Genomic DNA, 27,108 nt, shown 5'->3' on the forward strand with positions numbered 1-27,108 from the left:
ACTTCAGTTCAATTATCAATTTAATATTATAGGATAAAAAAAATTAATTAAAAAGTTCAACATGTGAAAATTAATAAAAATTTTTAAAAGCACTTTTTTAAATAAAATTTGTTTTGCAAAATTAATTGAAAAAGTTGAAATGGTAATTCACATGTATTCCGCAGAAGCGCTTCTATCGATATCCACGATAAAGCCAGTCCTGTATTTACTTGATGTATTTTACAAAACAGCCAATAATATAATTTTATTTTTTCAAGCGGGTAATAGAATATAAACTATTATTGCTAAATAAAAACTTACCTTTATAAGCTGTTGGTGTGCTAAACTTTTGTCTCCATCCTCTTTCATAGGTGTATAAATTCAATTCGTGTAACGAGAGTTTGGGCAACTTAACAGTACGATAATAATGTTCTAAATGCAAAATTATAACTCAAAAATCTACAAACATTGACAAATAAACAGGTATGATAATTTGTAAATAATTTATCTTCAATCAATAATTATTAGTGTAAAAAAAAATATGTTTTCTTTACAATTTTTATTTTATATCTTAAATCTTAATCAGCGACTCAGCGGCTAGTAACGCACTTGTATGCCGATTTATGATTGTAATTGTATTATTTTTTTATTATTAATTGATATTTTTTTTTTATATACGTTACCTTGATAATAATAATTTATATTGAATATAAATCTTCATTTAAGTAATTTTATTATTTGTTTATTTATTTAATTGAACATTGTCAAAAAATATAAGCAATAATATAACCTAGCTTTTTTTTACACTATTTAATTTTTTTTTTTTTTTTTTTTTTTTTTTTAAGAATGATTATTGCATCCATAAGCTTAAAATTTTGTTTTTATTCCTATAATTTTATATTTAAAATTAAGTCACAATAATCTTGCTTAATTTATAACACTGAAGTTGACAGATATTAAAAATTTTGTTAGAATTTTTTAGCAATTAAATTATTTAAAAAATTTCACATGTGAAAATTAATAAAAATTACAAGTGAAAATTTTTAGAAGCATTTTTTTATTGTAATTAATTTGTTAAAAAAATGTTTTAAATTGACAGCTGACCGCTAACTTCTAATGATAACTAATAAATAAATAAATATTTAAAATTAAGACTATGCATAAAATAATTAAATTATTTATTTTTTATTTTAGATTCATCACGAATAATTATTATGGATAATCAAGACGAAGCAAGTGTAGCTGCTGCTTCAAGTTCGACTAAAATAAATGAATTATCAAGTAATTTAACAGTTGATGATACTCAATTAGTTGTTAACAATGAAGAAACTTTAAAAAATGCAAACGAGACTTCCAGTGATACAATTAGTCATGTTAAATTAAGGACCAATGAAAATGAATTGATTAGCGTAAATGAAAGTACTTCTGAAAAGTCTGCATTGGCTCATATTGCCTGTGAAAAATCAAAGTCGTCTCAAGACACTGATTTATCGGGAAAAAAACCAGCGGACGATGCAACTGAAAGAATAAATATTTCTAGTGAAGCAGTAAAAACGGTTAAATCTAAAGCGACTGATGAAGCAGAAGTTATCTCGGAAGAAAATCAAGCTGAAGATACTCTATCAATGTCTGTTGACGAGAAGGGACCGTCAGAAATTGAACAAATATCTGTTGATTCTCCTAAAGAAATGACGGATTCAACGGATGTAGCTACGACTGAAGAAAAAGACTCGAATTCAGACAATAAGTCAGTGTCAATGGAAGCTGATGTGGAAATACAGAGCAAAGATAACTCCTCGAGTAAGCCAGAGCAAACAGAAAATACCGAATTCGTGCAAGTTGTTCAGGATAATAAACAAGACGAGGCTCAGATTGAGAGCCACTCCATGGATGCCGAAGATCCTTTTGGTGGCGATACTTTAGCCTCTGAGCCAGAAGAAGGATTAGATACTGCTGATCTGGAAGAACGGAATATTAATTTTAAAAAACTTGGAGATCGAGCTGACAATCTTCAGGACGTATTGAACGCTAAAGACTCCGCTGAGCATGCTGATGACAATTCTTCGCCACTACTTGGCAATGAATCCGATAAACCTCTGTCTCCTAAGGAGCGCAGCGACTCTGAAGACAAAGTAATTGAAGAAATTACCATTGAATTGTCCGATGACAAGGACGACGATCGTGTAAACAAGGATGATAAGTCTGATGATGTCAGTGAGCAGGAGAAGAGTAAAAATAAAACCTCCAAGGACAATCAATCACCTGTTTTACCTGGCCAAGACGACGAATTGTGTATTGTTCCGGATAATACCAAAATTTTACCACAGTCAGAAAATAAAACGACGGATAAAAAAATAGACGAAAAAAATAATGAGTCAAATGAAAAATCTAAATCAAAATCTACAGACCCAGTCGATGTTGCGGATGAAGCACAAGTTAACCAAGTAATTGACGGTCCTGCAACTACTCCGACGATTACTGTAACTTCAGCAGCATCTCTGTCGGCTGTTGATTCTAATGCAAAAGAAAGCAATAAAGACAAAGATAAAAATAAGGATAAGGACAGTGAGAAAGAGAAGAATAAAGACTTGAAAAAAGTGACGGTTGCTAAAATAGCTACGGGTCTTAAAATGATAGACAACATAATTGACGTAGAAGCTGAATCTAAAATTTCTGAAGTTCAAGAAATTAGTAGAGTTCAATTTTGTAAACAATGTAAAAGTGAAAAAATATGCAATTTTGAATTGAAAATAGGTAGTGAAATTCATAAATTTTGTTCAAATATTTGTCAATCGGCGTATGCGACTAAAAATAATGTAGCTACAGATATACCAAGCGATGGAGCCAATTCAAAATATGAAAAACGCTGTGCCAATTGTTTATTAATCGTTGAAACAAATGACGAACGAAATTTATCTTGGGAAACCATGGAGTTTTGTAATGAAGAATGTTTGGGTAAATTTCAAACTAAATACGGTAGTTACTGTCGAAATTGTAATGGAAATGTCGCAGCGATGAGCTTAGGAAAATATTGTGTACGTTTCGGTTATGATGTACGTCAATTTTGTTGCTCAACATGCTTGGAAGAATTTAAAAAAGGCTTAAAGGTATGTAGTTATTGTCAAAAAGATATAAGCTCTGGTTCTGATGGATTTTTAGCTCCAGTTGGCGATAAAGGACAATTTAAAGATTTTTGTACACAATTTTGCATGGAAAAATATTCTAAAATGAATTCAACAGAACCACCAATACCTGAAAAAAAATCATGCAGTGTTTGTCAGGAAGAAAAAATAGTTTTTTGTGAAGTACAAGTTAATCATTTGGCGCCTGTAGCAATTTGCAGTGAGCCATGTTTTGCGGCATTTAAATTTGTCAATAAAGTTGATCCAGATCAATGTTCAACGTGTAAAAAATATTTTGATCAAGGTAAAAAGAAAAATACAGTTGTGTTTTATCAAAATGAAGCTCACACATTTTGTAGTAAAACTTGTCTTAATATTTTTATTATAACACACCGTAAAATAGTACCGTGTAATTGGTGTAAAGTTAAAAAATATAATTTTGATATGATAAAAAAAGAATTGAAGAATGGATCTGTTATCACAATGTGTAGTTTAAATTGTTTGACACTTTATCAAGTATCAATGAATGCAGTATCATCACGACGTATTAATTGTGATTTTTGTAAAGAATTTTCTCAAGCTCAATATCATTTGACGATGTCTGACGCCACGATACGTAATTTTTGTTGTTACGATTGTGTGATGAAGTTTCAAGGACAGTACACTAAATCACCGATAACAATTCCTGGAGGTGATGATCCTAAAACTCCAGCAACGGCGACAATACCAGTACCAACGGGTACACCTAAAAGGACATATCCAGCAAAGTATCAAATGCAAATGCAAACAGCTGCTAAAAAACCAACTGAATTGGTAACTCTGCCAAGTATAACAATTGCTGGTCAAAAATCAATGCCTGTGATATCATCAGTTAAAAGTTTAGCGTCTAATGGGCAGACTGTTACGCTACCGCAAAAAAATGCTACGACAATAACTGTTGGGGCTAATAATCTTACCAATTTAAATGCCAATGCCGCTCAAATAATTTATAAACAACAAGTAATAACCCGACCGCCAAGTCCAGTTAAAGTTCACAACAAAATGACTCAGTGCAAACCTTTGATGCATACAAAAGGTGTCTCAGTCAAACCGCATCCTTGTAATAAATCTACTCAAACCGAGGAAATTCCGAAGATTATGGTGCCTATTCCAGTTCCTATTTATGTTCCATTTCCCGTACACATGTGGAGTTTTCCGTTTCCAGTACCTGTACCATTTCCATTGCCAATACCCGTACCTATTTTTATTCCTACCACTCGTAATACTACTAAGGGTATTATTAAAGAATTTAAAAGAATACAAGACAAAACGCCGACTGATCCATTTGAGGCAGAATTGCTGATGATGGCAGAAATAGTTGCTACTGAAAAAAAAACTACAGAAAGTGATTCATCGGATTCAGCAGATGAAAATACTCTTGAAAATACTGTATCAAGTAATACATTGGGTGACGATATGCTGCAAGAAGCATTAAAAATGACAACCGGAGAACTTGAAGATGCTGCTGTGGATTTAGAAGCTGCTCTGACACCCAATACCATTACAGCGTCGCAAAATTCTACAAAATCAACGGAAGGTAATGTTGGTGGTGATTCTACAGATAATGCCGAATCAACGGCCATTGCTAAGGGACGAAAACGTGTTATTTCTCATAATAAAACACGTGCTGGTTCTATTAAAAAGGGGCGTAGATCGAGTAGCACTGCTAGTAATAATTCAAATGATGCTCCTGCTGCTGGGGGTTCACCAGAAGAATCCAATTCAACAAGTACGACAACAGAAACAGCAACAACAACTACTGAAACAGGAACAACAATAACTACAACTGCTACGGAAACAACGCTGGCTAATATTACTGAACCTATTAAAAAGCCAGACGCTAATATGGCACTCAAGTATACGTTTGGTGTTAATGCTTGGAGAAAGTGGGTTGTTGCTAAAAATAATGAATTAGAAAAACAAGTAACACCCATGAAAAAATTTAAATTATTTAAAACAGAATTATTGCAATTAACTGCTGATGAGCTTAATTATTCACTCTGTCATTTTGTTAAGGAAGTTAGAAAACCTAATGGATCTGAATATGCACCTGACACCATTTATTATCTATGTTTAGGAATACAACAATATCTTTTTGAAAATAATAGGATAGATAATATTTTTACGGACACATTTTATGAACAATTTACAGATTGTTTAAATGATGTAGCTAAAAAATTTTCTGTTTTATATAATGACGCCCGTAAGTATTATATTTATTTTATTTCAATTATAAATATATTATATTTACTTTTTACTAATAATTTTTTTTTGTTATTATTTTATTGCAGAATATATCGTGACACGTGTTGAAGAAGAGCACTTGTGGGAATGCAAACAACTTGGAGCACATTCTCCACATGTACTACTAAGTACTTTAATGTTTTTTAATACGAAGCATTTCAATTTAACGGTAAGAATTATTTTGGTAAATTAATCCGTTAAAAATTGCTGTCTGTTGTACTTGGTAATAAAATTTAATATAAATTACAGTCGGTAGACGAGCATATGCAGCTATCATTTTCTCATATTATGAAACACTGGAAACGAAATCCGACTGCACTGAATGCTGGAACTGCTAATAAAACTCCTGGCGCACGGAATGTACTTTTACGATTTTATCCACCACAGTCAGCCTTAGGTTTGTATTTTTTTTTTTTTTTTTTAATTAATTTTTGTATTTATGATTGAAGTAAAAGACTTAGTTATTGACACTGACCTAGTTGTTTGACACTTGCAATTTTATTCTAATTATGCAATTAATAAATAAATAAAATAAAATTGTGAATGTCAATAACTGGGTCTTTTACTTTAACTAGAACAAATATAAATATAACAAATTATCTTACAGAAGCCAATTCAAAAAAGAAAAAAGTTTATGAACAACAAGAAAACGAAGAAAATCCATTGCGCTGTCCAGTTAAACTTTATGAGTTTTATATCTCCAAGTGTCCTGAAAGTGTTAAAACCCGGAATGACGTATTTTATCTCCTGCCAGAACGAAGTTGTGTTCCAGACAGTCCTGTTTGGTATTCAACATCGCCACTTGCAAAAGAACATCTTGTAAAAATGTTGAATCGTGTTAAAATGGTTAAAGAAATTAACATCGCTCTACTGTCGACATAAAAATTTTAATTTTACTATCATTATTTTTATTATTACTATTATTTTATGATAAATAATAATTCTTTGTTACAATATCAAGAGATAAGAAACTTTTCACTGAAAGTGAAAGTTAATTAAGGAGTCGATTGAAAAAAAAAAAAAAAAAAAAAAAAAAAAAAAAGGGAATAATCATCGTTCAATAAAAAAAGACAATTTTTTTTTTTCTAGTATAGTTCTCATGATTAATTATTTTGTCTGACCTAGATCAAAATTAAAATATGATAAACTGTATATAATTATGAAAATGAATAAGATAAATTTCAACTCCATTATTAAGTGAAAATAATAATGATTTATAGCTTCCAAAATTGATTTTACAAGTAAATAGTATGATTTTGTATGAGCTCTTCTGTAATAATAATTTTTAAGTCAAGTATTATATTTTTTTTCCCGTACTGTATAAATAATCAGTACAACGATATATTGAGAAAAAAACTTTCCTACAAGTTTTTTTAAAATCAAATTCTTTTTTATAACACGAAACAATATTTACACTAATTCAAATTCAAATACTCCTTTGTATATAGGACGACGTAATTAAGAGTTCTTGTATGGTAACAAAATATGCATTCTAAAAAAAAAAATTTGTATTGTAATAACTATTGTTTAAGAGAATGGTTCTAAAACAAAATAAAAAAAGTATGACATTGCATGTAAGTTGAAAAAAAAAATTTTTTTTTTTTTTCAAATACTATCATTTTTTCCATCCATTGTTTACTTTTTATTGGTATAACATTAAAAAATTGTACAGAAAAACAAAATTAAGATTTTTTAATTGGACGAACAATACCACGCTTACGTTTGAGCTTCTTTCTTGATAATTCTAAAGTGTGAAGCTTCATAAACACTTCTGAATAAATAGCTTGTTGTTCTTCTTCGGGAATTGTTTCTCTGAAAATAAAAAAATTAACAGTTGGAATGAAAGATTTTCTAAAATAAATTTATTTTTTTTTAATTAATTTTAAATTAATTAATTAAAAATATTAGTCTGTAAAAATAAGTATTGATAATTAATTAAAAAGTTATTTATCGAAATTTTTGTACAAACATATAATTGAATAATAGTAAAATGTTACCTGTATATTTTCATAAGATCATATTTTTCCCATGGTTTAGCACTGGCATCTCGTTTTCTCAGACGATTTTTAGTCAACAAATCAAAGTTAGCTGACAATCCTTTCATATTTCTTTGTTCCCATTTAGTGCCCCAAGGTAATGGTTTCAGCGGAACTATAGTTTTGTTGACAGGAACTGGAGCTCCTTCTGGTAGATACTCTGGCTCCATATCAACTGGAAATGTACTAAACTCATCAGGTGCATCTCTCAGATACATCAACTCGTCATCTAATCTTTTTTCAAGTTTCAAGCACTCGATTTTTTGAATAGCCGGGTCATACATATCAAACTGTACTTCAACTCCTTGATGGTCGATTACGTTTCTTAGCAAAAAATTAGCCCGTAAACCGCAACCTGATCGTTTAATACAAATTCCAACAAATCTGTTTGATTTTCCTGGAGCATGTGGCTCTGAATAAGTAACAGCAAGTATGGAGCCGACATAAAACTCTGGAATGTCTATCAATTTTCTTCTTGACAACATATCCATGCGTTCTAATTTTTCTCTCATAGAATTGCGATGTTGTGGAGCTGGATCCGGTAAAAATTCTGGATAAATAAATCGGTACTGTTCTGGAATAACTGGTCCACAACCAGCAGGCGTTGAAGAGTGAGGTTCATGTTTATTTTTATCATTAGATTCTGATTTATCTTGAATAATTTTTTTTTCCGTTGCTTCTGTACCAAAACATCTTAGAGAATTTCCTGTAAAATTTTATATAAAATTATTATCAACATATATGTATATAAATATATAAATATATAAAAAATTTTGCTTATTCTTTCAATAATAATGAAAATTAATTTAACAGATATTTTACAATTTTAAGAATTTTTTTAACGAATAAATTTTGTCAAAGAAAATAAGAAAAAAAAAAAATGACATTTAAAAAATTAAAAAATGTAATTTTTTAGAAATAATTTTTCAGAGCAAATTTATTCATTAAAAAAAATTAAAAAATAGTTAAGCGATTGCTAATTTTAATGTTATTCAATAATATAGATACTCGGCATGAAAAATTTAAGGTTATAAGTCTATTGACTTAAAACTACAGAAATTTTCAATTAAATAATTTTTATCATACGAAGCAATTAGTTTACATTGTAAATAATCTACTTATTATTTTTATTTTTACCTGTTGTTTTAAAAAAATTGAAACTTTTTATAAGATTTTGTGTAAATACTCTTCTTACAGCTGACATTTTTAATTTTTGTCTCTCTCTCTCTCTCTCTCTCTCCAACAGTGTGGCCAGATCGTGCGATTTTTTTACCCCCACTTTGTACCGCTTTCAATATAGTCAGATGAGAGTGTCCTACAAAGTGGGGGTAAGAAAAGAGCACGATCTGGCCACACTGCTCTCCAATCACGTGACAGTTTATTTTCGAGTTTACTCTTGATACTGAAGTTAGCTGACAAGTGTCAATTTAAAAAATTTTTATAACAAATCAATTATATACAAAAAAATATTGTAAAAAATTTTCTCCAATAATTTTTTTTTTAATTTTTACAAGTGTTATTTTTTTATTAAATTTTTAGTGTCATTACAATTTTTATGTTAATTAAAATTGTAGTTAATTTCTTTTTAATGGTAATATATAATTAAAAAATAGCTTATCATTTAAAAATAACTTTTAATAATACAAAAAAATATTTAAATAATATATTAAAATTATTTTTATAACAAATATTAACAGTGTAATAATTGTCACGTGGTGTTATTAAAATTTGAATTAAGAATTTAGTGTCGTTGTCATGACAACAAATTTGTAAACAAAATATCTGAAATAAAAACTCTATAAATTGTCATAATAATTAAATTTTGTTGTTTGTTGATTGAAATAATGATTTTAAAGTATATAGGTTGTGTGTTAGCTGCTAATGATGGTGAAAATCGTGTTGTCAGTATTGCTTGGTCGCCAAATAATTTAAAATTAGCAGTTGCTTTAGCAGACAGATCAATTTATCTTTTTGATGAAGCAGGAGTTAAGAAAGATCGTTTTTCTACGAAGCCAGTTGATGCTAAGGTTTGTTAAATATTTATTATCAATACAATAATTATAATTACTTAAAAATAACAATTTAATTTTATATTGCAGTATGGAAAAAAAAGTTATGTTATAAAAGCAATTTCATTTTCTCCGGATTCAACAAAAATAGCTGTTGGACAAACAGATAATATTGTTTATGTTTATAAAATCGGTGAAGATTGGTAAGTTGTAAATTTTTAATGTAAGAGCACATTAATTAATTAAAATTCATCAGGATAAATTTTTTAGGGGCGAAAAAAAAGTTATTTGTAATAAATTTGGACAAAGCTCATCAGTGACATGCATGATTTGGCCATCAGAGGGTCCAATAATTGTTGGTTTAAGCGATGGAAAAGTTCGTGTTGCGATTTTAAAAGCCCACAAAGCACAAACACTTTATACAGCTGACGCTATGACAATAGCATTAGCAGCCAAGTAAAATTATTAAATTTAAACTCGATAAAATATTTTAATTTACTTGGAATGATATTATTAATAATAGTAAATATTTATTTCAGTGATAGAAAAACTGCATTTCTATCCAGTCATGCTGATGGCAGTATCATACGATACCATTTAAAGAACGATGGTCACACTGAACCTTCAGGTAGAATTTTTATTTTTTATCGCATCCAAAATCGCACCAAAAAATTTTTTTTTCGGGAAACAACGTATTTTTATTTTAAATGCATAGAAATAATTAAATAAAGAAATTATCACAAATTTCAAATTCTAAAAAATTAATAATAAATTAATTTGAAATTTGAAAAATTTAATTCAATTAAAAAAATTATTTCTCAGAGAACACATTCAATTTTTTCCAGGTAGAATATTAACTCATGGAGTACCTGCCTACGCTTTGGCTTGGCCTCACGACCACATTTGTGCTGGAGGCAGTGACAAAAAATTAACCTTCTACGATTCTCACGGCAAAGTAATAAAAACCCTGGATTATTCACGTGACAATACGGACAAAGAGATCACAGTGGCATGTTGCAGTCCAAGTGGCCAAAGTGTTGCCATAGGTTCGTGGAACAGAGTCAGAATAATCGATTGGAGCCCACGCCGAGCTGTTTGGGAAGAAACAATCAGCCGCGAGCTGCCAAATTTTTACACAGTCACAGCATTGGCATGGAGACGAGATGGCTCTCGACTGGTCATTGGAGGTCTTTGTGGCGCGGTTGAACAGTTTGAGACAGTCCTGAAACGAGCAATGGTCCGAGGAAGTCACGAAGTAGCATACGTAGGTCCTAGCCAAGTTGTCGTCCGGTCTCTCAGTGGTTCAAATCGTCCTGTGAGCATAAAGTCTTACACCGGGAGCGAGATTGAAGATGTCAGAGTACTAGGTCGCAAAGACAACCATATCATAGCTCGTACAAGTTCAACTTTGCTTATCAGTGACATCCAATTAAATTTATTGAGCGAAATTCAATGGGAAGACAAATCAAACAGTGAAAAATTTTTCTTCGAGTATCCTGGAATTTGTTTGATATTTTTTTCCGGAGAATTGAGCATTGTCGAGTATGGAAAGAATGAAATACTTGGCTCGGTAAGAACAGAAGCTGTTAATCCACACGTTGTAAGTGTGCGCATAAATGAACGCCAGGTTCCAGGCATGCCAGAAAATAAACGGCTAGCTTATTTGCTAGACTCAAGAACTGTAAGAATTGTCGATTTGATAAGCGGATCAACGATAAGCATTATTGGGCATGATGCCCGGGTAGATTGGCTGGAATTAAGCGAAACCGGTCACAGATTATTGTCGCGAGACAAAAAAGCTCGACTGTGGTTGTGCGATGATAAAGCCAGCAGAATCTTGCTGTTAACTGGGACAGGTTTTGCTTCTTGGGTGCCCGGGAGTGACGTGGCTGTCGCTCAAACCGGAGATAAGCTTGCAGTCTGGTACAATGTCGATGCACCTGAAGCTTCAACGCTTATTTCCATCCGCGGTGATGCCGTTGACATTGAGCGAGATGACGGTAAAACATCAGTTATCGTTGAAGAGGCTGGTTCTTGTCTAAACTATCCGCTAGACGAAGGATTGATTGAATTTGGTACAGCATTGCATGACAATGATTTTGGAAGAGTTATTTTATTTCTTGAAGACTTGGGTGATCGTCCAGAAGCAGAAGCTATGTGGGAAAATGTAGCGCGCAATGCTATGACTGAAAAAAAATTATTAATCGCCGCTAGATGCTACTCGGCACTTGGAGACGTTGCTTACTCGAGTTTTCTCAAAGATATTGTCAGAATTGGTGAAGAGTATGCTCAAGAAACGGGTAATGATCCTTTGACGAGCCCTGAATGCTGGGCAAAATTGGCTATTTTAAATGGCGAGTTAAAAACAGCAGAAGCTATTTATCTTGAACAAAATGAACTGGACAAAGCATTGGAGATGTATCAAAAATATTGGCACTGGGAGGAAGCCTTGGATTTAGCGGAAAATCGTGATTGGATTGGATTAAAAAATCTTAAGGATAAACATTTGGCTTGGCTGCTGAACAGTGGACAGGCAGCTAGAGCAGCGGCGATTATTGAGTCAGAGGATCCTCGTCGTGCTGTAAAACTTTTCTTAGATGCAGGTCGTGCTGGTCGAGCCGGGCGTCTTCTTTTGTCAGACGAATCTCTGTTAGAAGACTCTAAAATTACCGGTGAAGTTGTAAAATCGCTTAAATCATCAGACCTTCTGGAATTAGCTGGAGAAATTTTAGAAAAAACAAATGATACTTCTGGCGCGATAAAATGTTATCAAGACGCTGGAATTTTTGCACGAGCTTTAGATTTAGCAAGATCTGTTGAGCCAAATTCAGTTGTCAGCATTGAAAAAGATTGGGGTCATAATTTAGCAACAGCTGGACATCATGACGCTGCTATAAATCATTTTATAGAAGCTGGTGAAATAGCGATGGCTTTGAATTCAGCGATAAATGCTCGTCAGTGGCGTAAAGCTCTTCAAATAGTTCAGGTGATTGACAGCGAGGATCCAGCTATTCAAGAAAAATATTACAAGCTTGGAGAATATTGTGCCTCAAATGGTGATACTAATTTAGCTGAAAATTTATTTTTACGCGCTAAAGATCCTAAAAGGGCAATTGAGATTCATATTAAGACAAACAACTGGTCGCGAGCTTACGAAGTTGCAATGGAGCATATGGAATCCACTGAAGCAGTCAAAGTTTTAACAGAACACGCTGAAAAATTACAAGAGGCTGGGAATTTTCGCTACGCTGAAGCTTTGTTTGTTGCAATCGGTGAGTATGATGCAGCTATTGCAATGTATCGTCGAGCTGGCCATCGTCATGACATGATTAGGCTGGTCGCTGAATATCGTCAAGATTTATTGAAGACTACTCATGCGTACTTGGCCCAAGAATTGGCGGCAGTTGGTAAAGCACGTGAAGCTGAAGAGCATTTCATTGGGGCTGAAGATTGGAGAGGTGCTGTGGCCGCCTACAAGGCCACTAATTTATGGGAAGATGCCTTGAGAGTCGCTAAACAGGAATCTGGTGATACGGCTGCTCAACAAGTTGCATTAATGTGGGCACGCACTCTTGCACCGGAATTGGGCGCTCGATTATTGATACGGCTTAATTATTTTGATCCTTGTCTCCTGATGGCTTGTGAAGCTAATTTATTTGATTGGGCACTCGATGCTGTAAGATATGGAACTCCAGAACAGCAACAAGAGGTCCACTATAAATACGCTATGGCGCTGGAGGATGAAGGCAAATTTGCTGAAGCAGAAAAAGAATTCATTCGAGCTGGCAAAGCTACTGAAGCTGTACAAATGTATATTCATACGAGAGACTGGGACGCTGCTGAAGAAGTCGCCCAGTCTGTCAGTCAAGAAGCTATGGCACAGGTACTTGTTGCCAGAGCTGCTGAGGCTGTTGATAATAAAGATTATGCTTTTGCTGAGTCACTTTTGCTTCGAGCTCATAAGCCTGAGATCATTATTGATCATTATAAGGTAAGTTTTTATTCATCATATATTTTTTTAAATAATTAAATTTTTTTTTTTTAATTATTCGTTTTTTATTTTCTTCTTTCACGACATTTTTTATAATAAATCCGGCATAAAAACAAGCAAAATAAAAAAAAATAAATGAAAATTTTTTTATGAAATCTTGATAAAAAAATTAAAAAAAAATTATCCAATTTAAAAATCATGTAATTTAATACAGAATTATTTTTCCACCATCAAATAAAATTTTTTCAATTTATTTCCAGTCAGCAGGAATGTGGTCTGAAGCGATGCGAGTTTGCCGAGAGTATCTTCCCAGCCACGAGGCAGCTCTCCGCCGAGAATTAACGCACAGAAGTTCCGGAATCGACGGAACAAACAGTCTAGATGAGGCAAGACGTTGGTTAGAAACCGGAGAAGTTCGTACAGCGTTAGATATTTTAATTCTCGATTCATCCCGACCAGCACTGATCCAGGCAGCAGATATTTTATTGAACCAAGCAGATCCGGAAATGGTTCTCCAAGTAGGCGGTGAATTGGGCTCCAAGTTAGTAGTAACAGGAGAACATGCTCTCGCAGCTCAGGTTTACCTCCAAGCAGACAAAATGAAGGAGGCTATCAATGCACTGGTGTCAGTTGGAGATTGGATGAGAGCTCGACGGATTGTCCAAGAGCTAGCGCCTGATCTGGAGTCTTACTTGGACGATAAATACCGTAAAAGTGCTCGAGAGAGTGTTCTTTCTGACAACGACCAAGGACGAAGCGAGCGCGATGGCGACGGAGCTAAGTCTTTAGAAAATTTAGCTCGCAAAGGACAGTGGATCCAAGTTTTCGAAATAGCTAGCTCACTGAATTCTGAAGTCTTGCATAAGTATCTGGCCCAACGTGCTGCCCAATTACTGAAGTCTGGAACACCAGAACCGGCTTTACAATTATATTCACAGTATGGAGCACCTCCTATTGCTCAGTATCACAATCTTTACTATCGTCTGGCTGAAATGATTTTAAATTTGTATCAAGGATCGCCTGAATCACGATACACACGATTATCGCAGCTAAGAACTTTTCTTCTAGGTCTTACAAAGCAAATTGAAGGATCTTCAGCAAGTGAAGATAAATTTGGAAGACTTCTACAAGCGACTCATTATTCAGCTGTAAAATGCGCCTGCCAACTGTTCCCTAATCTTGCTAATCTTATAACTAAGACATCAGTTTCTCTCCTGAGATATACCGACGTGTTACTAGCTGACCGCTGTTACTACGAGGCAGGAATTGAACTGCGTAAGTCCGGATCACACAGCGAGGCTTTTGTCTTTCTCAATCATTTTTTGGACCTTGAAGAGTGCATCGAAGAGGGCGATGGCAGTATTCTGGACGTCGATGATCTACGAATCACTGACTTTCCTCTAGAAGTTCCACTTCCTGGAACACTCAGCTTAACTCAAGAAGAGCGAGAAGATGTACGCGAATGGGTACTGGCTGTGTCAATGGATCAAAAAGTCGAACAAGGCTTGCCGGTTGATCAGAGAGGCGTCTACATTGGGTCTCTCACCTGTCCAGCCAATGGTTCAGCTGCTTTGCAACCTTGTGCTTTAACTGGGTATCCAATTCGCTCATCGGTTGTTAGATTTGAGGGGAGTAATCGTGTCGTTGATCGAGACGATTGGAATAAACTTATTAGTGCTTCTAGACAAGCTCCTTCTGAGTCACCACTTAATGATGTTATTGCTTTTATTCACGAATGGTGTGGTTCGTTGCCTAGTTTTAGTTTTTAATTTAAAAATTTAAAAAAACCTTCCTAATTTTTAATATAAATAATTAAATGTATAATGTACATGCTGTTAAAATTTGAAAATGATTTATCACGTCTAACTGAAGATAATTGCAATTGAAAATTAAATTTTTACACAGGTGATATAAGGGAAGAAAGAGAAAACCGCCAAGTTTTATTATTTTTGTATTGAAGAAATTTTAAGAGTTTCACGAAAAATTAATATTACTTAAATTAATACATTTATAATTAATCTAAAAAATTCTGGAATTTCCTACCAAATAGTTTTTAAGAAATCATTGATAATAATAAAACTCTTATTATTTAGATGAAAAATATGAAAATATATCATGCAAGCAAACTATTCGTAACGTAATTGGTCAAATATATCAAAGCATGAAAATGTATGCAAATCTATAGTCAGCATAAACTATAGATTGGAAAAAAAAAACTACCTTAAATTCTGTATTGCATAAAAAAAATTACAAATTTTTAATTTCTTTTTTTTTTTTATTAAAATCAGACCGACTCTGTCGTCAAATATTCAATATTCATATTTCAATGTACACTTGCTGCATAAAATAATATTATTTAAAATGATAATAATAATAATTATTATATTCTACGTATAACAAAAAAAAAAAAAAAAAAAAAAATTTAATTCCATTGATACTGAAAACACAGAAAAGATTAAATCATACACGCCCCTTATTTCAATCGTGAATTCAATGACTTGATACGTTTTTTGTCACCATTGTTAATATTTAACTACTTAATATATTTATATATAATATAATATATTTATAAGACGTATATAACATTAAATATACATATGTGAGAATATCTTCGCATAATATAAATTAGAAAAAAAAAAAAAAAAAAAATAAGTTATTGCAATAATAAAATAATGTTACACAAGTTACATTATTATTATTATAATAATAATTTATCGGCTGTCTTTTTGTTTGAAACAATTATCGATTATTTTAAATTTAATTATACAAAATAAAAAGATTAAAATTATCGTTACAATTTTGTAATTCTAAATACGGGTCCAATTCGTAGGAAAAATCTTCTTAAAACAGACCGTGGTTCCGGTTTAAGATCAAAACACATTACTTCACATAAAAGTGGATAACAATTAGCCGCGTGTACGGCAAAACGATTATCGCACATTTTAAGAATTCTATTAAGTAGCAGTAATAAAATAGGTGTCCAAGCGTCACGATGAGCTTCATTAGGTAAAACTAAAAAATATTCCAACGCTTCTCGTGATATTTCAACTAAATGAGACTCAACTGTTGACCAATTAGTGCGATGTGTCTCGTCATTATACATTTTAAATAGAATTCGTAGAGCACATGCGAGCGACTGAGTCTCTTGCTTTAGCAGATTAGGTTTAACCGTGCCACGAAATCCAGCTTTCCAAAGAATATTACGTTGTTCATTGTTGACATTAAAGCTCTTTGCAAACCTGTGTGATCTTAAAAGACAATCAACTAATTGTAAAAGATGAATTGTATTTAAAGAACAGTACATTCCTTGTTCTTCTTTTTGCTCACTGCCTGATCCATCGAGACCTGAGTCACTTGAACGACCGTTCAACATATCTGCTTGTGCTAGAGCCAAATTTTCTTGGTCCTCTTTACGCGAGGTCGCTGGATAAAATATAATGTTATCAATCGTTTGAATTAACTCCAATTGTACGACACATTTTATCAGCAAAGATGAAAATAATCGCGACCGGGGTAAATCATTGTTATTGTTGCAGAGACTTTGAGTACTTTGACTACGTTTTAGTATTCCCACGTGGTTATCATTGTCTCCAGTGATAACATCCATGTCGGATTCTTTATTTGTTGATGGCGGTTTCCAAGTGAGTAGGACAGACGGTAATGTACTTTCAAAAGTATCGAGAATACAACGGGTTGTTTTAGTCCAGGTGTCTTCGTCAAATTTTATACCATTGCTTATCACAAGATTTTCAAGGCAATTTGTACCAGAGCGAGCCAATTGTTCGTTATCTTGCTGTACACACCAAAGTAATTGAGAGTACAGTTGGCCGAGAAGAAGAGGACCCAGAATATCGTAAAATTGAGAAAATACATCGACGATTGCGTAAAGAGCATGATTGCAGGTTGTGGTCATCCATTCGGCCTTCTGAAAAATTATTAAATATTGAGAAAAATTTTTAAATTAATGACTTGTTAAATGGCACTGTATTTTCTTAAATATTGACATTTTTAAAGATATAAGCCCATCCCGATGTTACACTCATCAAGAGCTTTCATTTGAGTACCCACATGCATTTTGATATATTTTTTATATATTCATATATATGATATATATATAAATATATGAAAAATTGATGTGGGTATTCAAATGAAAGGTCTCGATGAATGTGATGCCGGGGTGAGTTTATTTCTTTAAAAATATCAAAATTTCACAAGAAATGAAAAAAAAAAAAAAAAAAAAAAAAAATATTATTATACTAATAATAATTTTAATAGTTACCTCTGTATGTTGTTCTGGAAGTTTCATATTATCAAAAATACGAAATAGTACTTGAAATAAATCTTTCCACCAGTGAGGTTTAAACGAAGCACCGTGTGTTTTAACAACGTCAAATAGTACAGTTAATGCACGTGTTCGTACATCAAGTTTACATCTACTTACAACACAAGACAATTCAAATAACAATGGAAACCATCCTCTCACCTGTTGAAAAAGATACTCTTTTAAGTGATGTTTGTGATGGATTATTATATTAAAAACGTACCCATGATCGATCTTCCTCCGACACCATCCCATTGTCATCCATCATTCCCTCAGCAAACATTTGAGGATTAGCATCGATATAGGAGGCACTCGTGCGTATCAGTCTTATTGCTTCCATGCTTGTGTCTGGAAAAGATGCATTGCAAGCAAATTCACTTAGGCACTTTACGGCATCTTGAAATGAATCTACCATAATACTAAAATCCTTCGCATATAAATCATTTATTATTTTTCCCGTCATTGTGAATGCCAGGTCAACAACTGATTCATCACGATCACTAGCTGCATGATGAAATACACTAAATATATTTTTCCAACCGGAGCGTATGTTTGGTGCTTGTGAGTTAACTATTTGAGCGACACATCTTACAACCATGTCACGAATAACTGGTGATCGATTTTTTTTCATTATGTGTTCAAACGGGCGCAGAAATTCTTTTTGAAATCTAAAATTTGCAAATTCTCCTTTTTCAATAAATTTTGTCGCTAATTGTCGTAATGAATCAACCGCAAAAAAAGCAATATTTTGTCTTGGGCTGCATCCAACCCGATCAAAATGATCACCAATAACTTGCCATATTCTTGACCACTGCAGTCTGATACGACCCATATTGTAATAAGAAATCTCAACAATTTTAGTAAGTGAAAACATGCGTGGCTGTGACGGATGAGATAATTCTTCAAGTGATACTTGACATAGAGCTTTAACAAATTCTACAATAGCATCACCATCCAGCCGTATTGAGCCAGTAAAAATTCTATCAACAGCAACAACGACACTCTGTGAACTTGTTTCACCAATTGATTCTTTAACACTAGGATCTAGTGAGCTTAAATTAAGACTATTTGATTGATGTGAATTATTGTGAGTTAAATTTGTAAAATTATTAAGCGGCAATGGAAAATATGGCTTTGATGGTGGACCCAACAGCTGCGGTCGTATTCCTGTGCCTATTAATTGAGCAAGTTCTAACTGTGAAATGCACTTTACAACGTCCAGCCATGAGCTGCCTAAATAATTGCCGTCAGTATGAGCAATCGTTATTAACGTTTTTATCGTATCAATATTCTTGGCTTTCATTTCAGTTATCGGAGAATTTGCTGTTAGAAGAGTAAACCTTGCCAGTGCTTGAACATAAGCATCACGCTCCAACTGTTAATAAAAATGATATTAATTAAAGTATTGAGAATTTATTTACTTGCATTCAATTAACTCAATGTATATTATTTACCGTCATGTGAAAAATGCAAGCTATACGAATAGCACACCGTATACCATCTAAACACAACGATGCTATTTCGGGATCATCACAATCCTGAAGACCAACTGAAAAAGCAGCGAGGAAAGGAGTCCAAGCTATTTTAAACATTGGACGAACATGCTCTAAGTGTTTTGCTGTTGTAAATGGAGCCTGGACATGACTCACAGAGTCCATTAAATTTTTAGCCGCCGTTGATATCAACTCCATCTCCATGTTCCACAGCAACCGACGTTTCTTTTCACTTGATATCACTAGAAATTTTAATGTTTTAAATAAATGTTTAAGTTTAAACGTTAAATAAAAAGAAAAACATATATTATTTGGTCTACTATATCGTGATATAATTTTTGAAATTTTTTTTTTTTACCTTGTTTTCCTGGCCTGTTAGGATGTGACTTCATTTTTATTTCATTACCAGCAATTTCGTCATAAATTTTTGACAAATATTCTTCAGGTAAATCTTCATTATCACTTATCCGTCGATTTAATTTGATATATTGCTCTTTAGTCATTTTATTTTTCACCTGTGGTGAATGTAAATCTGTTGTCAGCATAATTATTGAAAAACCTAATACGTAAGCTGTGTCAGCACTTGTAAACAGACCGTTGCTAGTAGAGAAAAATAAAATAATAATAAAAAAAAAAAAAAAAAAAAAAAAATAATAGATTAAAAAACTGATTAAAAATACAATAATAAAAATAAAAATTTGAAATTACTTTGGATTACACTCGCAGTATCGACTAGCAAATTTTTCCATCAGCCGATCAATTTTTTGAGCTTCACCAGGCAATCGGAAACCCTCCAAAAAATATCTCAGTGCAGTGACTAAATCTCTATTAGCAAAATCCATTTGATCAATATAATTATACATAGTTTGATTATGGTTGTGATCACCCAGAAAATCACCAATAGCTGTTTTATCTAATCTTTCATCATTGTGAAGGAATCTTGCGACATCGTCAGGTGCAGTACCCAATAAATGTTGTTCCTGAAGATACTGGATACCTTTAGCAGGTTTTCTATTAAATATTTCAATTCCGGCTTCCCAAACTTCTTTTTGCTGCTTTTGAACTTCAAATTGTTCGGGTGAATCAGGCATCTCTTTGATACCAATGAGACTAGAATTTGCTGACGATAAACTTCCAGCACTGCCATAACGTGGTAGGGATGGTTGTCCTAATGGTGGATCAGGTGGTTCTGTCGGCAATTGTTGATCAACAGGCACTCCAGAATTCACATAAAGATCTCTGCTCCATTCTACCATACATTTTAATATAGACACTAGACATTCTAGACCGCGTATACGCATTGATTTTTCTTGATTAGGAGAAGCTCCAAGCTCTAAAGCTTGACGGCCTTGTGCTATTTTTGATAAATCATTTACGAGTCTGAAAAAATATACGTATAAATGTATGTATCTATAAAAAATCATAAAAATGAAATAAAGGAATATTTATCAACTATATTACCTTTCAAATAAATTAGCAGCCGAAAGATCGCAATCATAATTTACGTATATATCAACAACACTTTGAGCGTCTCCACAAATTCTCGTCAGCGCGTGAATTACCATCCACTTGTGTTCAAACGAGCTACTCGAAGTCTCAAGTATATTCATAAAAATTTCTTTAAAGAAAACTTCTATTTGCATCTTCAGGTGGACTTTGAATCGCGATAACAAAGCAAGAAATAATGCCAATGATAACTCAAATACTTCAGGTACTGACGAAACGCCGTTTTTTGATAATGCTACACACAAATATTGTTTTATTGCAATAACAAACATTTCATTTGATCGCAAAACTGGTCCAGCGTTTTGTAAAATACCCAAAAGTAATTGCAATGATAATATTTTAGACCTCAATTCGTGTGATCTAAAAAAAATAATATTAATTAATATTCAACAGCTAAAACCGTTTTCCTAATTTTTTTTTTTTTTTTTTTTTTTTTGTAATTTATTTTACTATTAAAACTTACTTGGGATCAGGTGTACCTTCCGGTAATGGTTTCATAGATAATTTACAAAGAGCCCGAAAAACTAAGAAAGCGTCTTTTTGAAGCACGTGGGTAAATTTAGCAGTAACCATATTATCATTTTCAGCAGTTGTTTCATCGGTATTGTCATCAGTGTGGACATGATCAATACTTGGTTGTTCCTCATTTATTGAAGCCTTAAGACTGTTGTCTTCTGGTACAACAGTATTAACAATATCATCCAAAATTTCACTAACAACTTGGTGCGCTTCAAATGATGGAGTTGTATCATTAGATATTGTTGGCGTTATCACACTGCCTGTATCAACAATTGAAGAAGTTTCACATTCAATTTCAACTCTGGGTACGACCGGTGTCTCTGGTTGTTGAGGTGTTTCACTAGTTCTTATAGCTTCTTCTTCCTATTGTTGTTGATGATGATAAAAATAAAAGAAATAATGCAAATTGAAATGACAATAATTAATTAATTAATTAATTAACAGATAAAACTTACTGCTTGTGTTTCCATCCGCGCAAAAATGACATTAATCATCTGAGTAAGTGTTGCTCGTGCAGTAGTTTGATTAACTAAATTTCTTGAAGCTAGATAAACATTATAGACAGTACGAATAGTAAGCAAAACAGTTCCTTCATGGACTTCAACATGTTGACTAGTCATTACAGTTAATAATGCTTTTATTATTTGCAACTGTACTCCTTCATCAGTTTGTGGACCCATAAAACAGCTGCATATTGTCTCGACAATTCTCACAATCAATAGTTTATTTGGATCCGTTGAGTCTGGTACATTACCAGTCAAATGTCCATATGCTATAAGCTTTTGTAAACAATCTAATGCAGTGACGACAATCCGTGGGGATTTACTTTGACATGCCAACTCAAATGGAAGGAAATATTTTTCAGCTGATATGACATTTGAATCATTTCGCGGTTGAGGCAATGCATTGGAAATGGCCTCTTCTCCTTGAACATTTGGTACCTCTTTAATTTCATTCCGTAAATCATCTATTGAAGAAAAAAAAAAAAAAAAAAAAAAAATCCATTTTATAATTAATATTCATTTTAAATAAACAGCTGTTGCATACAATTAGATAATTGATTTAGAGCTATGTGTACTTATAATCATACTGATTTTTAATGAAAATTAAATTAGCCAACATTTAAAAATTTTAATAATTTATTTTATTAAAAAATTATTTTAAAAAAAATTACACATGTAATTTTTTGAAAATATTTTTTTGTTACAATTTAATAAATGAAAAAAAAAATTTTTTAAAGTCGGCTAATTTTAGTATTGTTAATTTTTATTATTAATTAAACTTACCCAATGCAGATTCGCATGATTTTCGTAATTGCGACAAATGTGATCGTTTGACATCTTTATCAGCGAGAATCTTTTCCAGTGCTCTTACTATAAACATTTCTCTCGTTTTAGAATTATTTCGCATTGTCATTAGAAAGCCCAATAGACTTAAATATCATTTAGCCTTTTAATTAAGGCATTCAAAATTACAGATAATTTTTTATTTTCAACTGGTAATTTATTGCTGATGATATTGAAGGTGATAACTTTGAGATGAGGTTACTAATGCTTCTGACACTATACATTGATACAATTATCATTTTATATACTTGTTATGATTTTTCTATTTAATTATTTTTTTTTTTATTATTGATAATCACTGTCACTATTTTTTAAAATTCAAACAAGTACAATCAAATCACATTGTTACACTCAAAGGGCGTTAATGTTTTAATTTTTAGTAATATATACCTAGATGTTATAAAGCTGTTGAATTTTTGTTTAAAATTTCATTATTCAATTTTTGTTAACCTATTATTTATATTTTGTATTGAGATAAATCTTTAGAGACGAGCGGTACCTGGGTAATGTGAATATAAAGATGGTTTATTGTTAATTTATGTTTTTTTTTACTGACACATTTCAGTTGTGATGTCGTGAATCGTGAGTGAGTTAAAAGATAGCCACAGCCACATTATGATTTTGACGTAGCTCGAAAATACATCGTCGACGTTACCGTGCGTAGGACCTGTATCGAATAGAAACACCAATAAACAGGTAGGTGTACTAACATAAACATGGATAAAAAATACGTACGTGTATATTGATGAATAAAAGAATACATAACCTAGTCCTGTCAATTTCACTAAATTAATAAAAATTAAAACCCTAGATAAAATTATTTAAATTCGCGGGAAAAATTCAAACTAAAAAATATAATAATTTCATAATAATGACATTAAATTTAGCTGTCATTTCACAATTGTTTTAATTTTTTTTAACAAATAAATTATATCAAAAAAATATTATTAAAAAAATGGACTTTTAAATATTTTGATAAATTAAAAATGCAATTTTTTTTTAAATAATTTTTTTGTTAAAGAAAATTAAAAAATTGTCAAGTGACAGCTAACTTTAATGTCATTTGATAATAATAAAGTTAGCCGACGTTTTTAATATTTTAATTTTTTTTTTAATAATTTAATTATAATAAAAAAATATTTTTAAAAAATTTTGTATGTGTAATTTTTTAAATTTTTTACATGTGAAATTTTTTCTTTTGAATTTTTAATTAGTTAATTCTTTTTAGACACCGCCAAATAAATTTTTTTCAGTTCAATTTTCGAGTTAAAACATTAGAATTAAAAAATTTATAATTTATATCTTGTAATTTAAAGAATTTATTCATTATTGTATAATACCGATTGGCGTTCAAAGGAATAAATAAATGAATAAATAAATTAGAAAAATTATAATCAACATATATCCTGAATAGTATTTACAAAGTATGTGCATAAATGAAAGATTTTTATATCTAATATACTGATACATAGTATAAAAGTTGATTTGAAATAGAATTGATTAATACTTGTCATTCCACTGAATAATAAATTGTAAATAATTGGAAAGTTAAGAAATCAAGTATCATTATTATTCAGGGTTATTATTTTTTTACTCCCATTCTTTAATAAAAAGAAAAATAATTTTAATAAATAAGATTACAATTTAAAGAAAAAAACAATTCAATGTTAAAATAAATAACATTTAATTAATTATTTCAAATAAATTATTGAATCTCGCGCTATTAAAATTGCGGAAAAATTCAAATCAGCTACTATACAATTATTATTAAATTATTGCATCATTTTTTAATTAATATAATATACATATTTATAATAATTATAGTGCACACATTTATGATTTATTATCATATAATTTTTTTTTTTATTAAGTTTTAAAATTACTTGAATTAATGTCGCTATTTATTAATATATTGGCGCACAATAATTCTGCGCACTCGACAGGCTTGAAACGTTAATAAAAAAAAAATTAATTTAACTCTATAGTAATTAAATAACTGTTATCTCAGCTGAGATAACACTTATGACTAATTGAGCATATAATAATATACAAAATATTTCTTGACAGTGACGACAAGATAATTCAACAATTTTATTTCACTACAATTCATAATGGAAAATCAACCTTTGTATTCTAAAGATGATAAACCACCGCCTTATTCGGCTGCCACAGCACCTCCAGGTAAATTTTTATGACGTTCAATTATCTGATTAAATTTTATGCTTTTTTTATTATTCATCATTGAGTTATAATTGATAATTATTGTTATTAGCAATAAGAAATAAATAATATTATCAGCGACTTCATTTTCCCATTGTCAACTACTTTTTTCTTTTAATATTCAAGTTCAATCATTATTGTATTAAATAATTTATCAGTCATTTTTTTTTTCTAACTCCATTTACATTAATATTTCACTTTATCGCGTAATTTCTAATCACAGGTCAAAAATAAAATATTATCACATTCATATATTTTATTATTCATGTTTGTTGCTAATAAGAATTAATTTAGCAGCTATTTATTTATTTTAAGAATTTTTTTAACAAATAAATTAATGCAAAAATAAATGAGAAAAAAAAATTAATTCTACGATTTAATTCCTAGAAATTAAAAAAACAATCAGTTAATTTTTTTTATTAATTAATTATTGATAAACAGTCGGATTTTCTTCATGGCAACCACCACCTGGTTATTATCCAAGTGACGGAACAACTTATCAAAATTCATCCATTCCGTCGTATGGAGCTACAACAACTGTCATTGTACCAGAAATAATTCTTGTTGGAGCTTGCCCAGCTTGTCGTGTTAGTATATTTAATTACTCATCATACTAATTATATATCTTACTTATTTTTAGTATTTTCTATCATTAATAAATTTACTTAATTGTTAATAATTTAGATTGGGATTTTAGAAGATGATTATACGTGCTTAGGATTATTCTGTGCAATTTTCTTCTTTCCAATTGGGATTCTTTGCTGTCTACTTTTAAAAAATAAAAAATGCTCAAATTGCGGAGCGTATTTTGGATAACTTAATAATATCAGCTATCTCAAAATGATGATTCCACTTAATTATTATTTTTTATTTTAGGTAATTTAAGAAAAAATAATATACCTAATTTTTCATAGAAATTTTTCATTGCAATATTTTTTTTTCATTTAAGAAAAAATAATATACCTAATTTGTCATAGAAATACGGTCAAAAAATTAAATCCTATTGATAATTGTTTTATAGTGATATTATAATAACTGTTAGTGTTATTTAAAGTTAAAATGTTCAAACTTGTTGATTTTTTTCTGTTATAAAATTATTTATAGGTGTTATTTCAAGAGAAAAAAAAAAATCAAAACGTAATTGTATTTTTCAATTAAGTATTCATAGTTAATTGTGATCAGAAATACTAAGATATATAAATAATTTTTTTTTTTATATACATAGAGAAAGTAAATTTAAAAATTTCATACTCATTATTAAATGTTTTTAAGCCTTGTAAAATGTCTACGTAAAGTTAACATACATAATAAATAATATTTTATTAAAAATATGAAAAAAATTGTGTCGAATTTTTTATACAACTCTTATAATTTGCTTTCTGTTAAATTACGCTTTGTTATATTTTTATTAGCTTTATATTAAGTAATAATTCTGTTAAATAAGCAATGTTGACCTTGAGATATTATCGACAATTTAAAAACTTTTGTTCCTTAATAAGGATTAATCAGTAAAATTATAAGGCATTGTTACTTAAATTTAATTTGGAAAATTTACGCACTAGTTTAAGTATGCTTAAACAGATAATTTATTTATTTTTTTTTATCGTATTTAAATAGAATTTATTATTTATTAGTTTTTCGTGAAAATTATGTCCAAAAATTTCTCTATGATTTATGAGTTGGGTATTTTTTATGAGAATTACAAAAATTAAAAAATTGGGATGTTAAAAAAAAATTATAAAATCAATTTAATTGCTGAAAAAAATTTGGTAATAAATTATTTGAAAATTACGTGCAAGTATATGACAGAAAAAAAAAATATTAAAAAATAAATTGGCTTGCAAATAAATAAATAAATATTAAAGAAATCAAATAAAAAAATTAATTGTAAAAAATCTATTGTTCAAAAGATAAATTACTATTGAAAGTTAATTTTTTTTTTAACCAGTAGCCTCGAATCTTTTTAATTGGATAGTTTCAATGTTCTAAATAACATTGATTTTAATATTACTTCTGACAAGACACTGATACTGACCTTCTACTACAATAATTAAATAATTTACAATACTGTAAGAATAAATAATTAAAAAAAAAATTTCGAAACAGGATAATAAACGGACTATTTTTTCCTAGTCAACAATAAAATTAATTATCATTTAGTAATTCCATTCAGGAATTCTTGGGAATTTACATTGACGACGATAAATATTTATATTTAAATATTTTCTCCCTTTCTCGAGGGAACAATTTAAGTATCGGGGAAATCTGATTAGAGTGGACAGG

The 27,108-nt window shown here is 30.9% G+C and overlaps 5 protein-coding genes across 6 annotated transcripts; 3 read left to right on the forward strand and 2 right to left on the reverse strand.

Moving 5' to 3' along the window:
- The first annotated feature begins 317 nt into the window (after nucleotides 1-317).
- Woc (zinc finger protein without children) lies at nucleotides 318-6,895 on the forward strand. The gene is made up of 5 exons (XM_074238739.1): nucleotides 318-462; nucleotides 1,174-5,343; nucleotides 5,432-5,553; nucleotides 5,634-5,781; nucleotides 5,992-6,895. Exons 2-5 carry the CDS (start codon nucleotides 1,194-1,196, stop codon nucleotides 6,264-6,266), a joined length of 4,695 nt encoding a protein of 1,564 aa, XP_074094840.1. The 5' UTR covers nucleotides 318-462; nucleotides 1,174-1,193; the 3' UTR covers nucleotides 6,267-6,895.
- On the reverse strand, nucleotides 6,399-8,703 carry Mrpl19 (mitochondrial ribosomal protein L19). The gene is made up of 3 exons (XM_074238740.1): nucleotides 8,558-8,703; nucleotides 7,382-8,126; nucleotides 6,399-7,196 (listed from the first exon to the last, which is right to left on the reverse strand). The coding sequence occupies exons 1-3, from the start codon at nucleotides 8,622-8,624 to the stop codon at nucleotides 7,067-7,069; spliced, it is 942 nt and encodes a 313-aa protein (XP_074094841.1). The 5' UTR covers nucleotides 8,625-8,703; the 3' UTR covers nucleotides 6,399-7,066.
- A 157-nt stretch (nucleotides 8,704-8,860) lies between these two features.
- On the forward strand, nucleotides 8,861-16,072 carry Oseg2 (intraflagellar transport protein Oseg2). 2 transcript variants are annotated; one of them, XM_074238670.1, is made up of 7 exons: nucleotides 8,861-9,011; nucleotides 9,277-9,447; nucleotides 9,520-9,632; nucleotides 9,700-9,885; nucleotides 9,969-10,057; nucleotides 10,275-13,420; nucleotides 13,681-16,072. In XM_074238670.1, the coding sequence occupies exons 1-7, from the start codon at nucleotides 8,976-8,978 to the stop codon at nucleotides 15,187-15,189; spliced, it is 5,250 nt and encodes a 1,749-aa protein (XP_074094771.1). In that variant the 5' UTR covers nucleotides 8,861-8,975; the 3' UTR covers nucleotides 15,190-16,072. The 2 variants fall into 2 exon arrangements, with proteins under 2 accessions (XP_074094771.1, XP_074094772.1); XM_074238671.1 differs by lacking the exon at nucleotides 8,861-9,011 and having other exon boundaries at nucleotides 9,163-9,447.
- Sec71 (ADP ribosylation factor guanine nucleotide exchange factor Sec71) lies at nucleotides 15,707-23,175 on the reverse strand. Its single transcript, XM_074238672.1, has 10 exons — nucleotides 22,546-23,175; nucleotides 21,715-22,226; nucleotides 21,204-21,622; nucleotides 20,696-21,100; nucleotides 19,943-20,614; nucleotides 19,593-19,834; nucleotides 19,196-19,476; nucleotides 17,965-19,116; nucleotides 17,700-17,903; nucleotides 15,707-17,345 (listed from the first exon to the last, which is right to left on the reverse strand). The coding sequence occupies exons 1-10, from the start codon at nucleotides 22,673-22,675 to the stop codon at nucleotides 16,212-16,214; spliced, it is 5,151 nt and encodes a 1,716-aa protein (XP_074094773.1). The 5' UTR covers nucleotides 22,676-23,175; the 3' UTR covers nucleotides 15,707-16,211.
- On the forward strand, nucleotides 23,173-25,793 carry LOC141524680 (membrane protein BRI3). The gene is made up of 4 exons (XM_074238673.1): nucleotides 23,173-23,301; nucleotides 24,673-24,786; nucleotides 25,267-25,412; nucleotides 25,510-25,793. Exons 2-4 carry the CDS (start codon nucleotides 24,717-24,719, stop codon nucleotides 25,639-25,641), a joined length of 348 nt encoding a protein of 115 aa, XP_074094774.1. The 5' UTR covers nucleotides 23,173-23,301; nucleotides 24,673-24,716; the 3' UTR covers nucleotides 25,642-25,793.
- The last annotated feature ends 1,315 nt before the right edge of the window (nucleotides 25,794-27,108 follow it).

This window comes from Cotesia typhae, unplaced genomic scaffold, assembly GCF_013202065.1.
Source record: "Cotesia typhae breed Kobodo isofemale line unplaced genomic scaffold, CoteBio_Ctyphae contig_23, whole genome shotgun sequence".
NCBI lineage: Eukaryota > Metazoa > Arthropoda > Insecta > Hymenoptera > Braconidae > Cotesia > Cotesia typhae.

Excerpts from the sequence above, each read along its gene's own strand:
- Woc (XM_074238739.1), top strand. The coding sequence starts at position 1,194 with ATGGATAATCAAGACGAAGCAAGTGTAGCTGCTGCTTCAAGTTCGACT. Across the intron at positions 5,554-5,633 it reads CGAAGCATTTCAATTTAACG|TCGGTAGACGAGCATATGCA; the intron begins GTAAGAATTATT and ends TATAAATTACAG. Across the intron at positions 5,782-5,991 it reads TCCACCACAGTCAGCCTTAG|AAGCCAATTCAAAAAAGAAA; the intron begins GTTTGTATTTTT and ends ATTATCTTACAG.
- Oseg2 (XM_074238670.1), top strand. The coding sequence starts at position 8,976 with ATGTTAATTAAAATTGTAGTTAATTTCTTTTTAATG. Across the intron at positions 9,012-9,276 it reads TAGTTAATTTCTTTTTAATG|TATATAGGTTGTGTGTTAGC; the intron begins GTAATATATAAT and ends ATGATTTTAAAG. Across the intron at positions 10,058-10,274 it reads TGGTCACACTGAACCTTCAG|GTAGAATATTAACTCATGGA; the intron begins GTAGAATTTTTA and ends AATTTTTTCCAG.
- Mrpl19 (XM_074238740.1), bottom strand. The coding sequence starts at position 8,624 with ATGTCAGCTGTAAGAAGAGTATTTACACAAAATCTTATAAAAAGTTTC. Across the intron at positions 8,127-8,557 it reads CAATTTTTTTAAAACAACAG|GAAATTCTCTAAGATGTTTT; the intron begins GTAAAAATAAAA and ends AAAATTTTACAG. Across the intron at positions 7,197-7,381 it reads GATCTTATGAAAATATACAG|AGAAACAATTCCCGAAGAAG; the intron begins GTAACATTTTAC and ends TTTTATTTTCAG.
- LOC141524680 (XM_074238673.1), top strand. The coding sequence starts at position 24,717 with ATGGAAAATCAACCTTTGTATTCTAAAGATGATAAACCACCGCCTTAT. Across the intron at positions 24,787-25,266 it reads GGCTGCCACAGCACCTCCAG|TCGGATTTTCTTCATGGCAA; the intron begins GTAAATTTTTAT and ends ATTGATAAACAG. Across the intron at positions 25,413-25,509 it reads GAGCTTGCCCAGCTTGTCGT|ATTGGGATTTTAGAAGATGA; the intron begins GTTAGTATATTT and ends TTAATAATTTAG.
- Sec71 (XM_074238672.1), bottom strand. The coding sequence starts at position 22,675 with ATGACAATGCGAAATAATTCTAAAACGAGAGAAATGTTTATAGTAAGA. Across the intron at positions 20,615-20,695 it reads GCTGCTAATTTATTTGAAAG|ACTCGTAAATGATTTATCAA; the intron begins GTAATATAGTTG and ends ATATTTTTTCAG. Across the intron at positions 17,904-17,964 it reads CGGAGGAAGATCGATCATGG|GTGAGAGGATGGTTTCCATT; the intron begins GTACGTTTTTAA and ends CTTTTTCAACAG.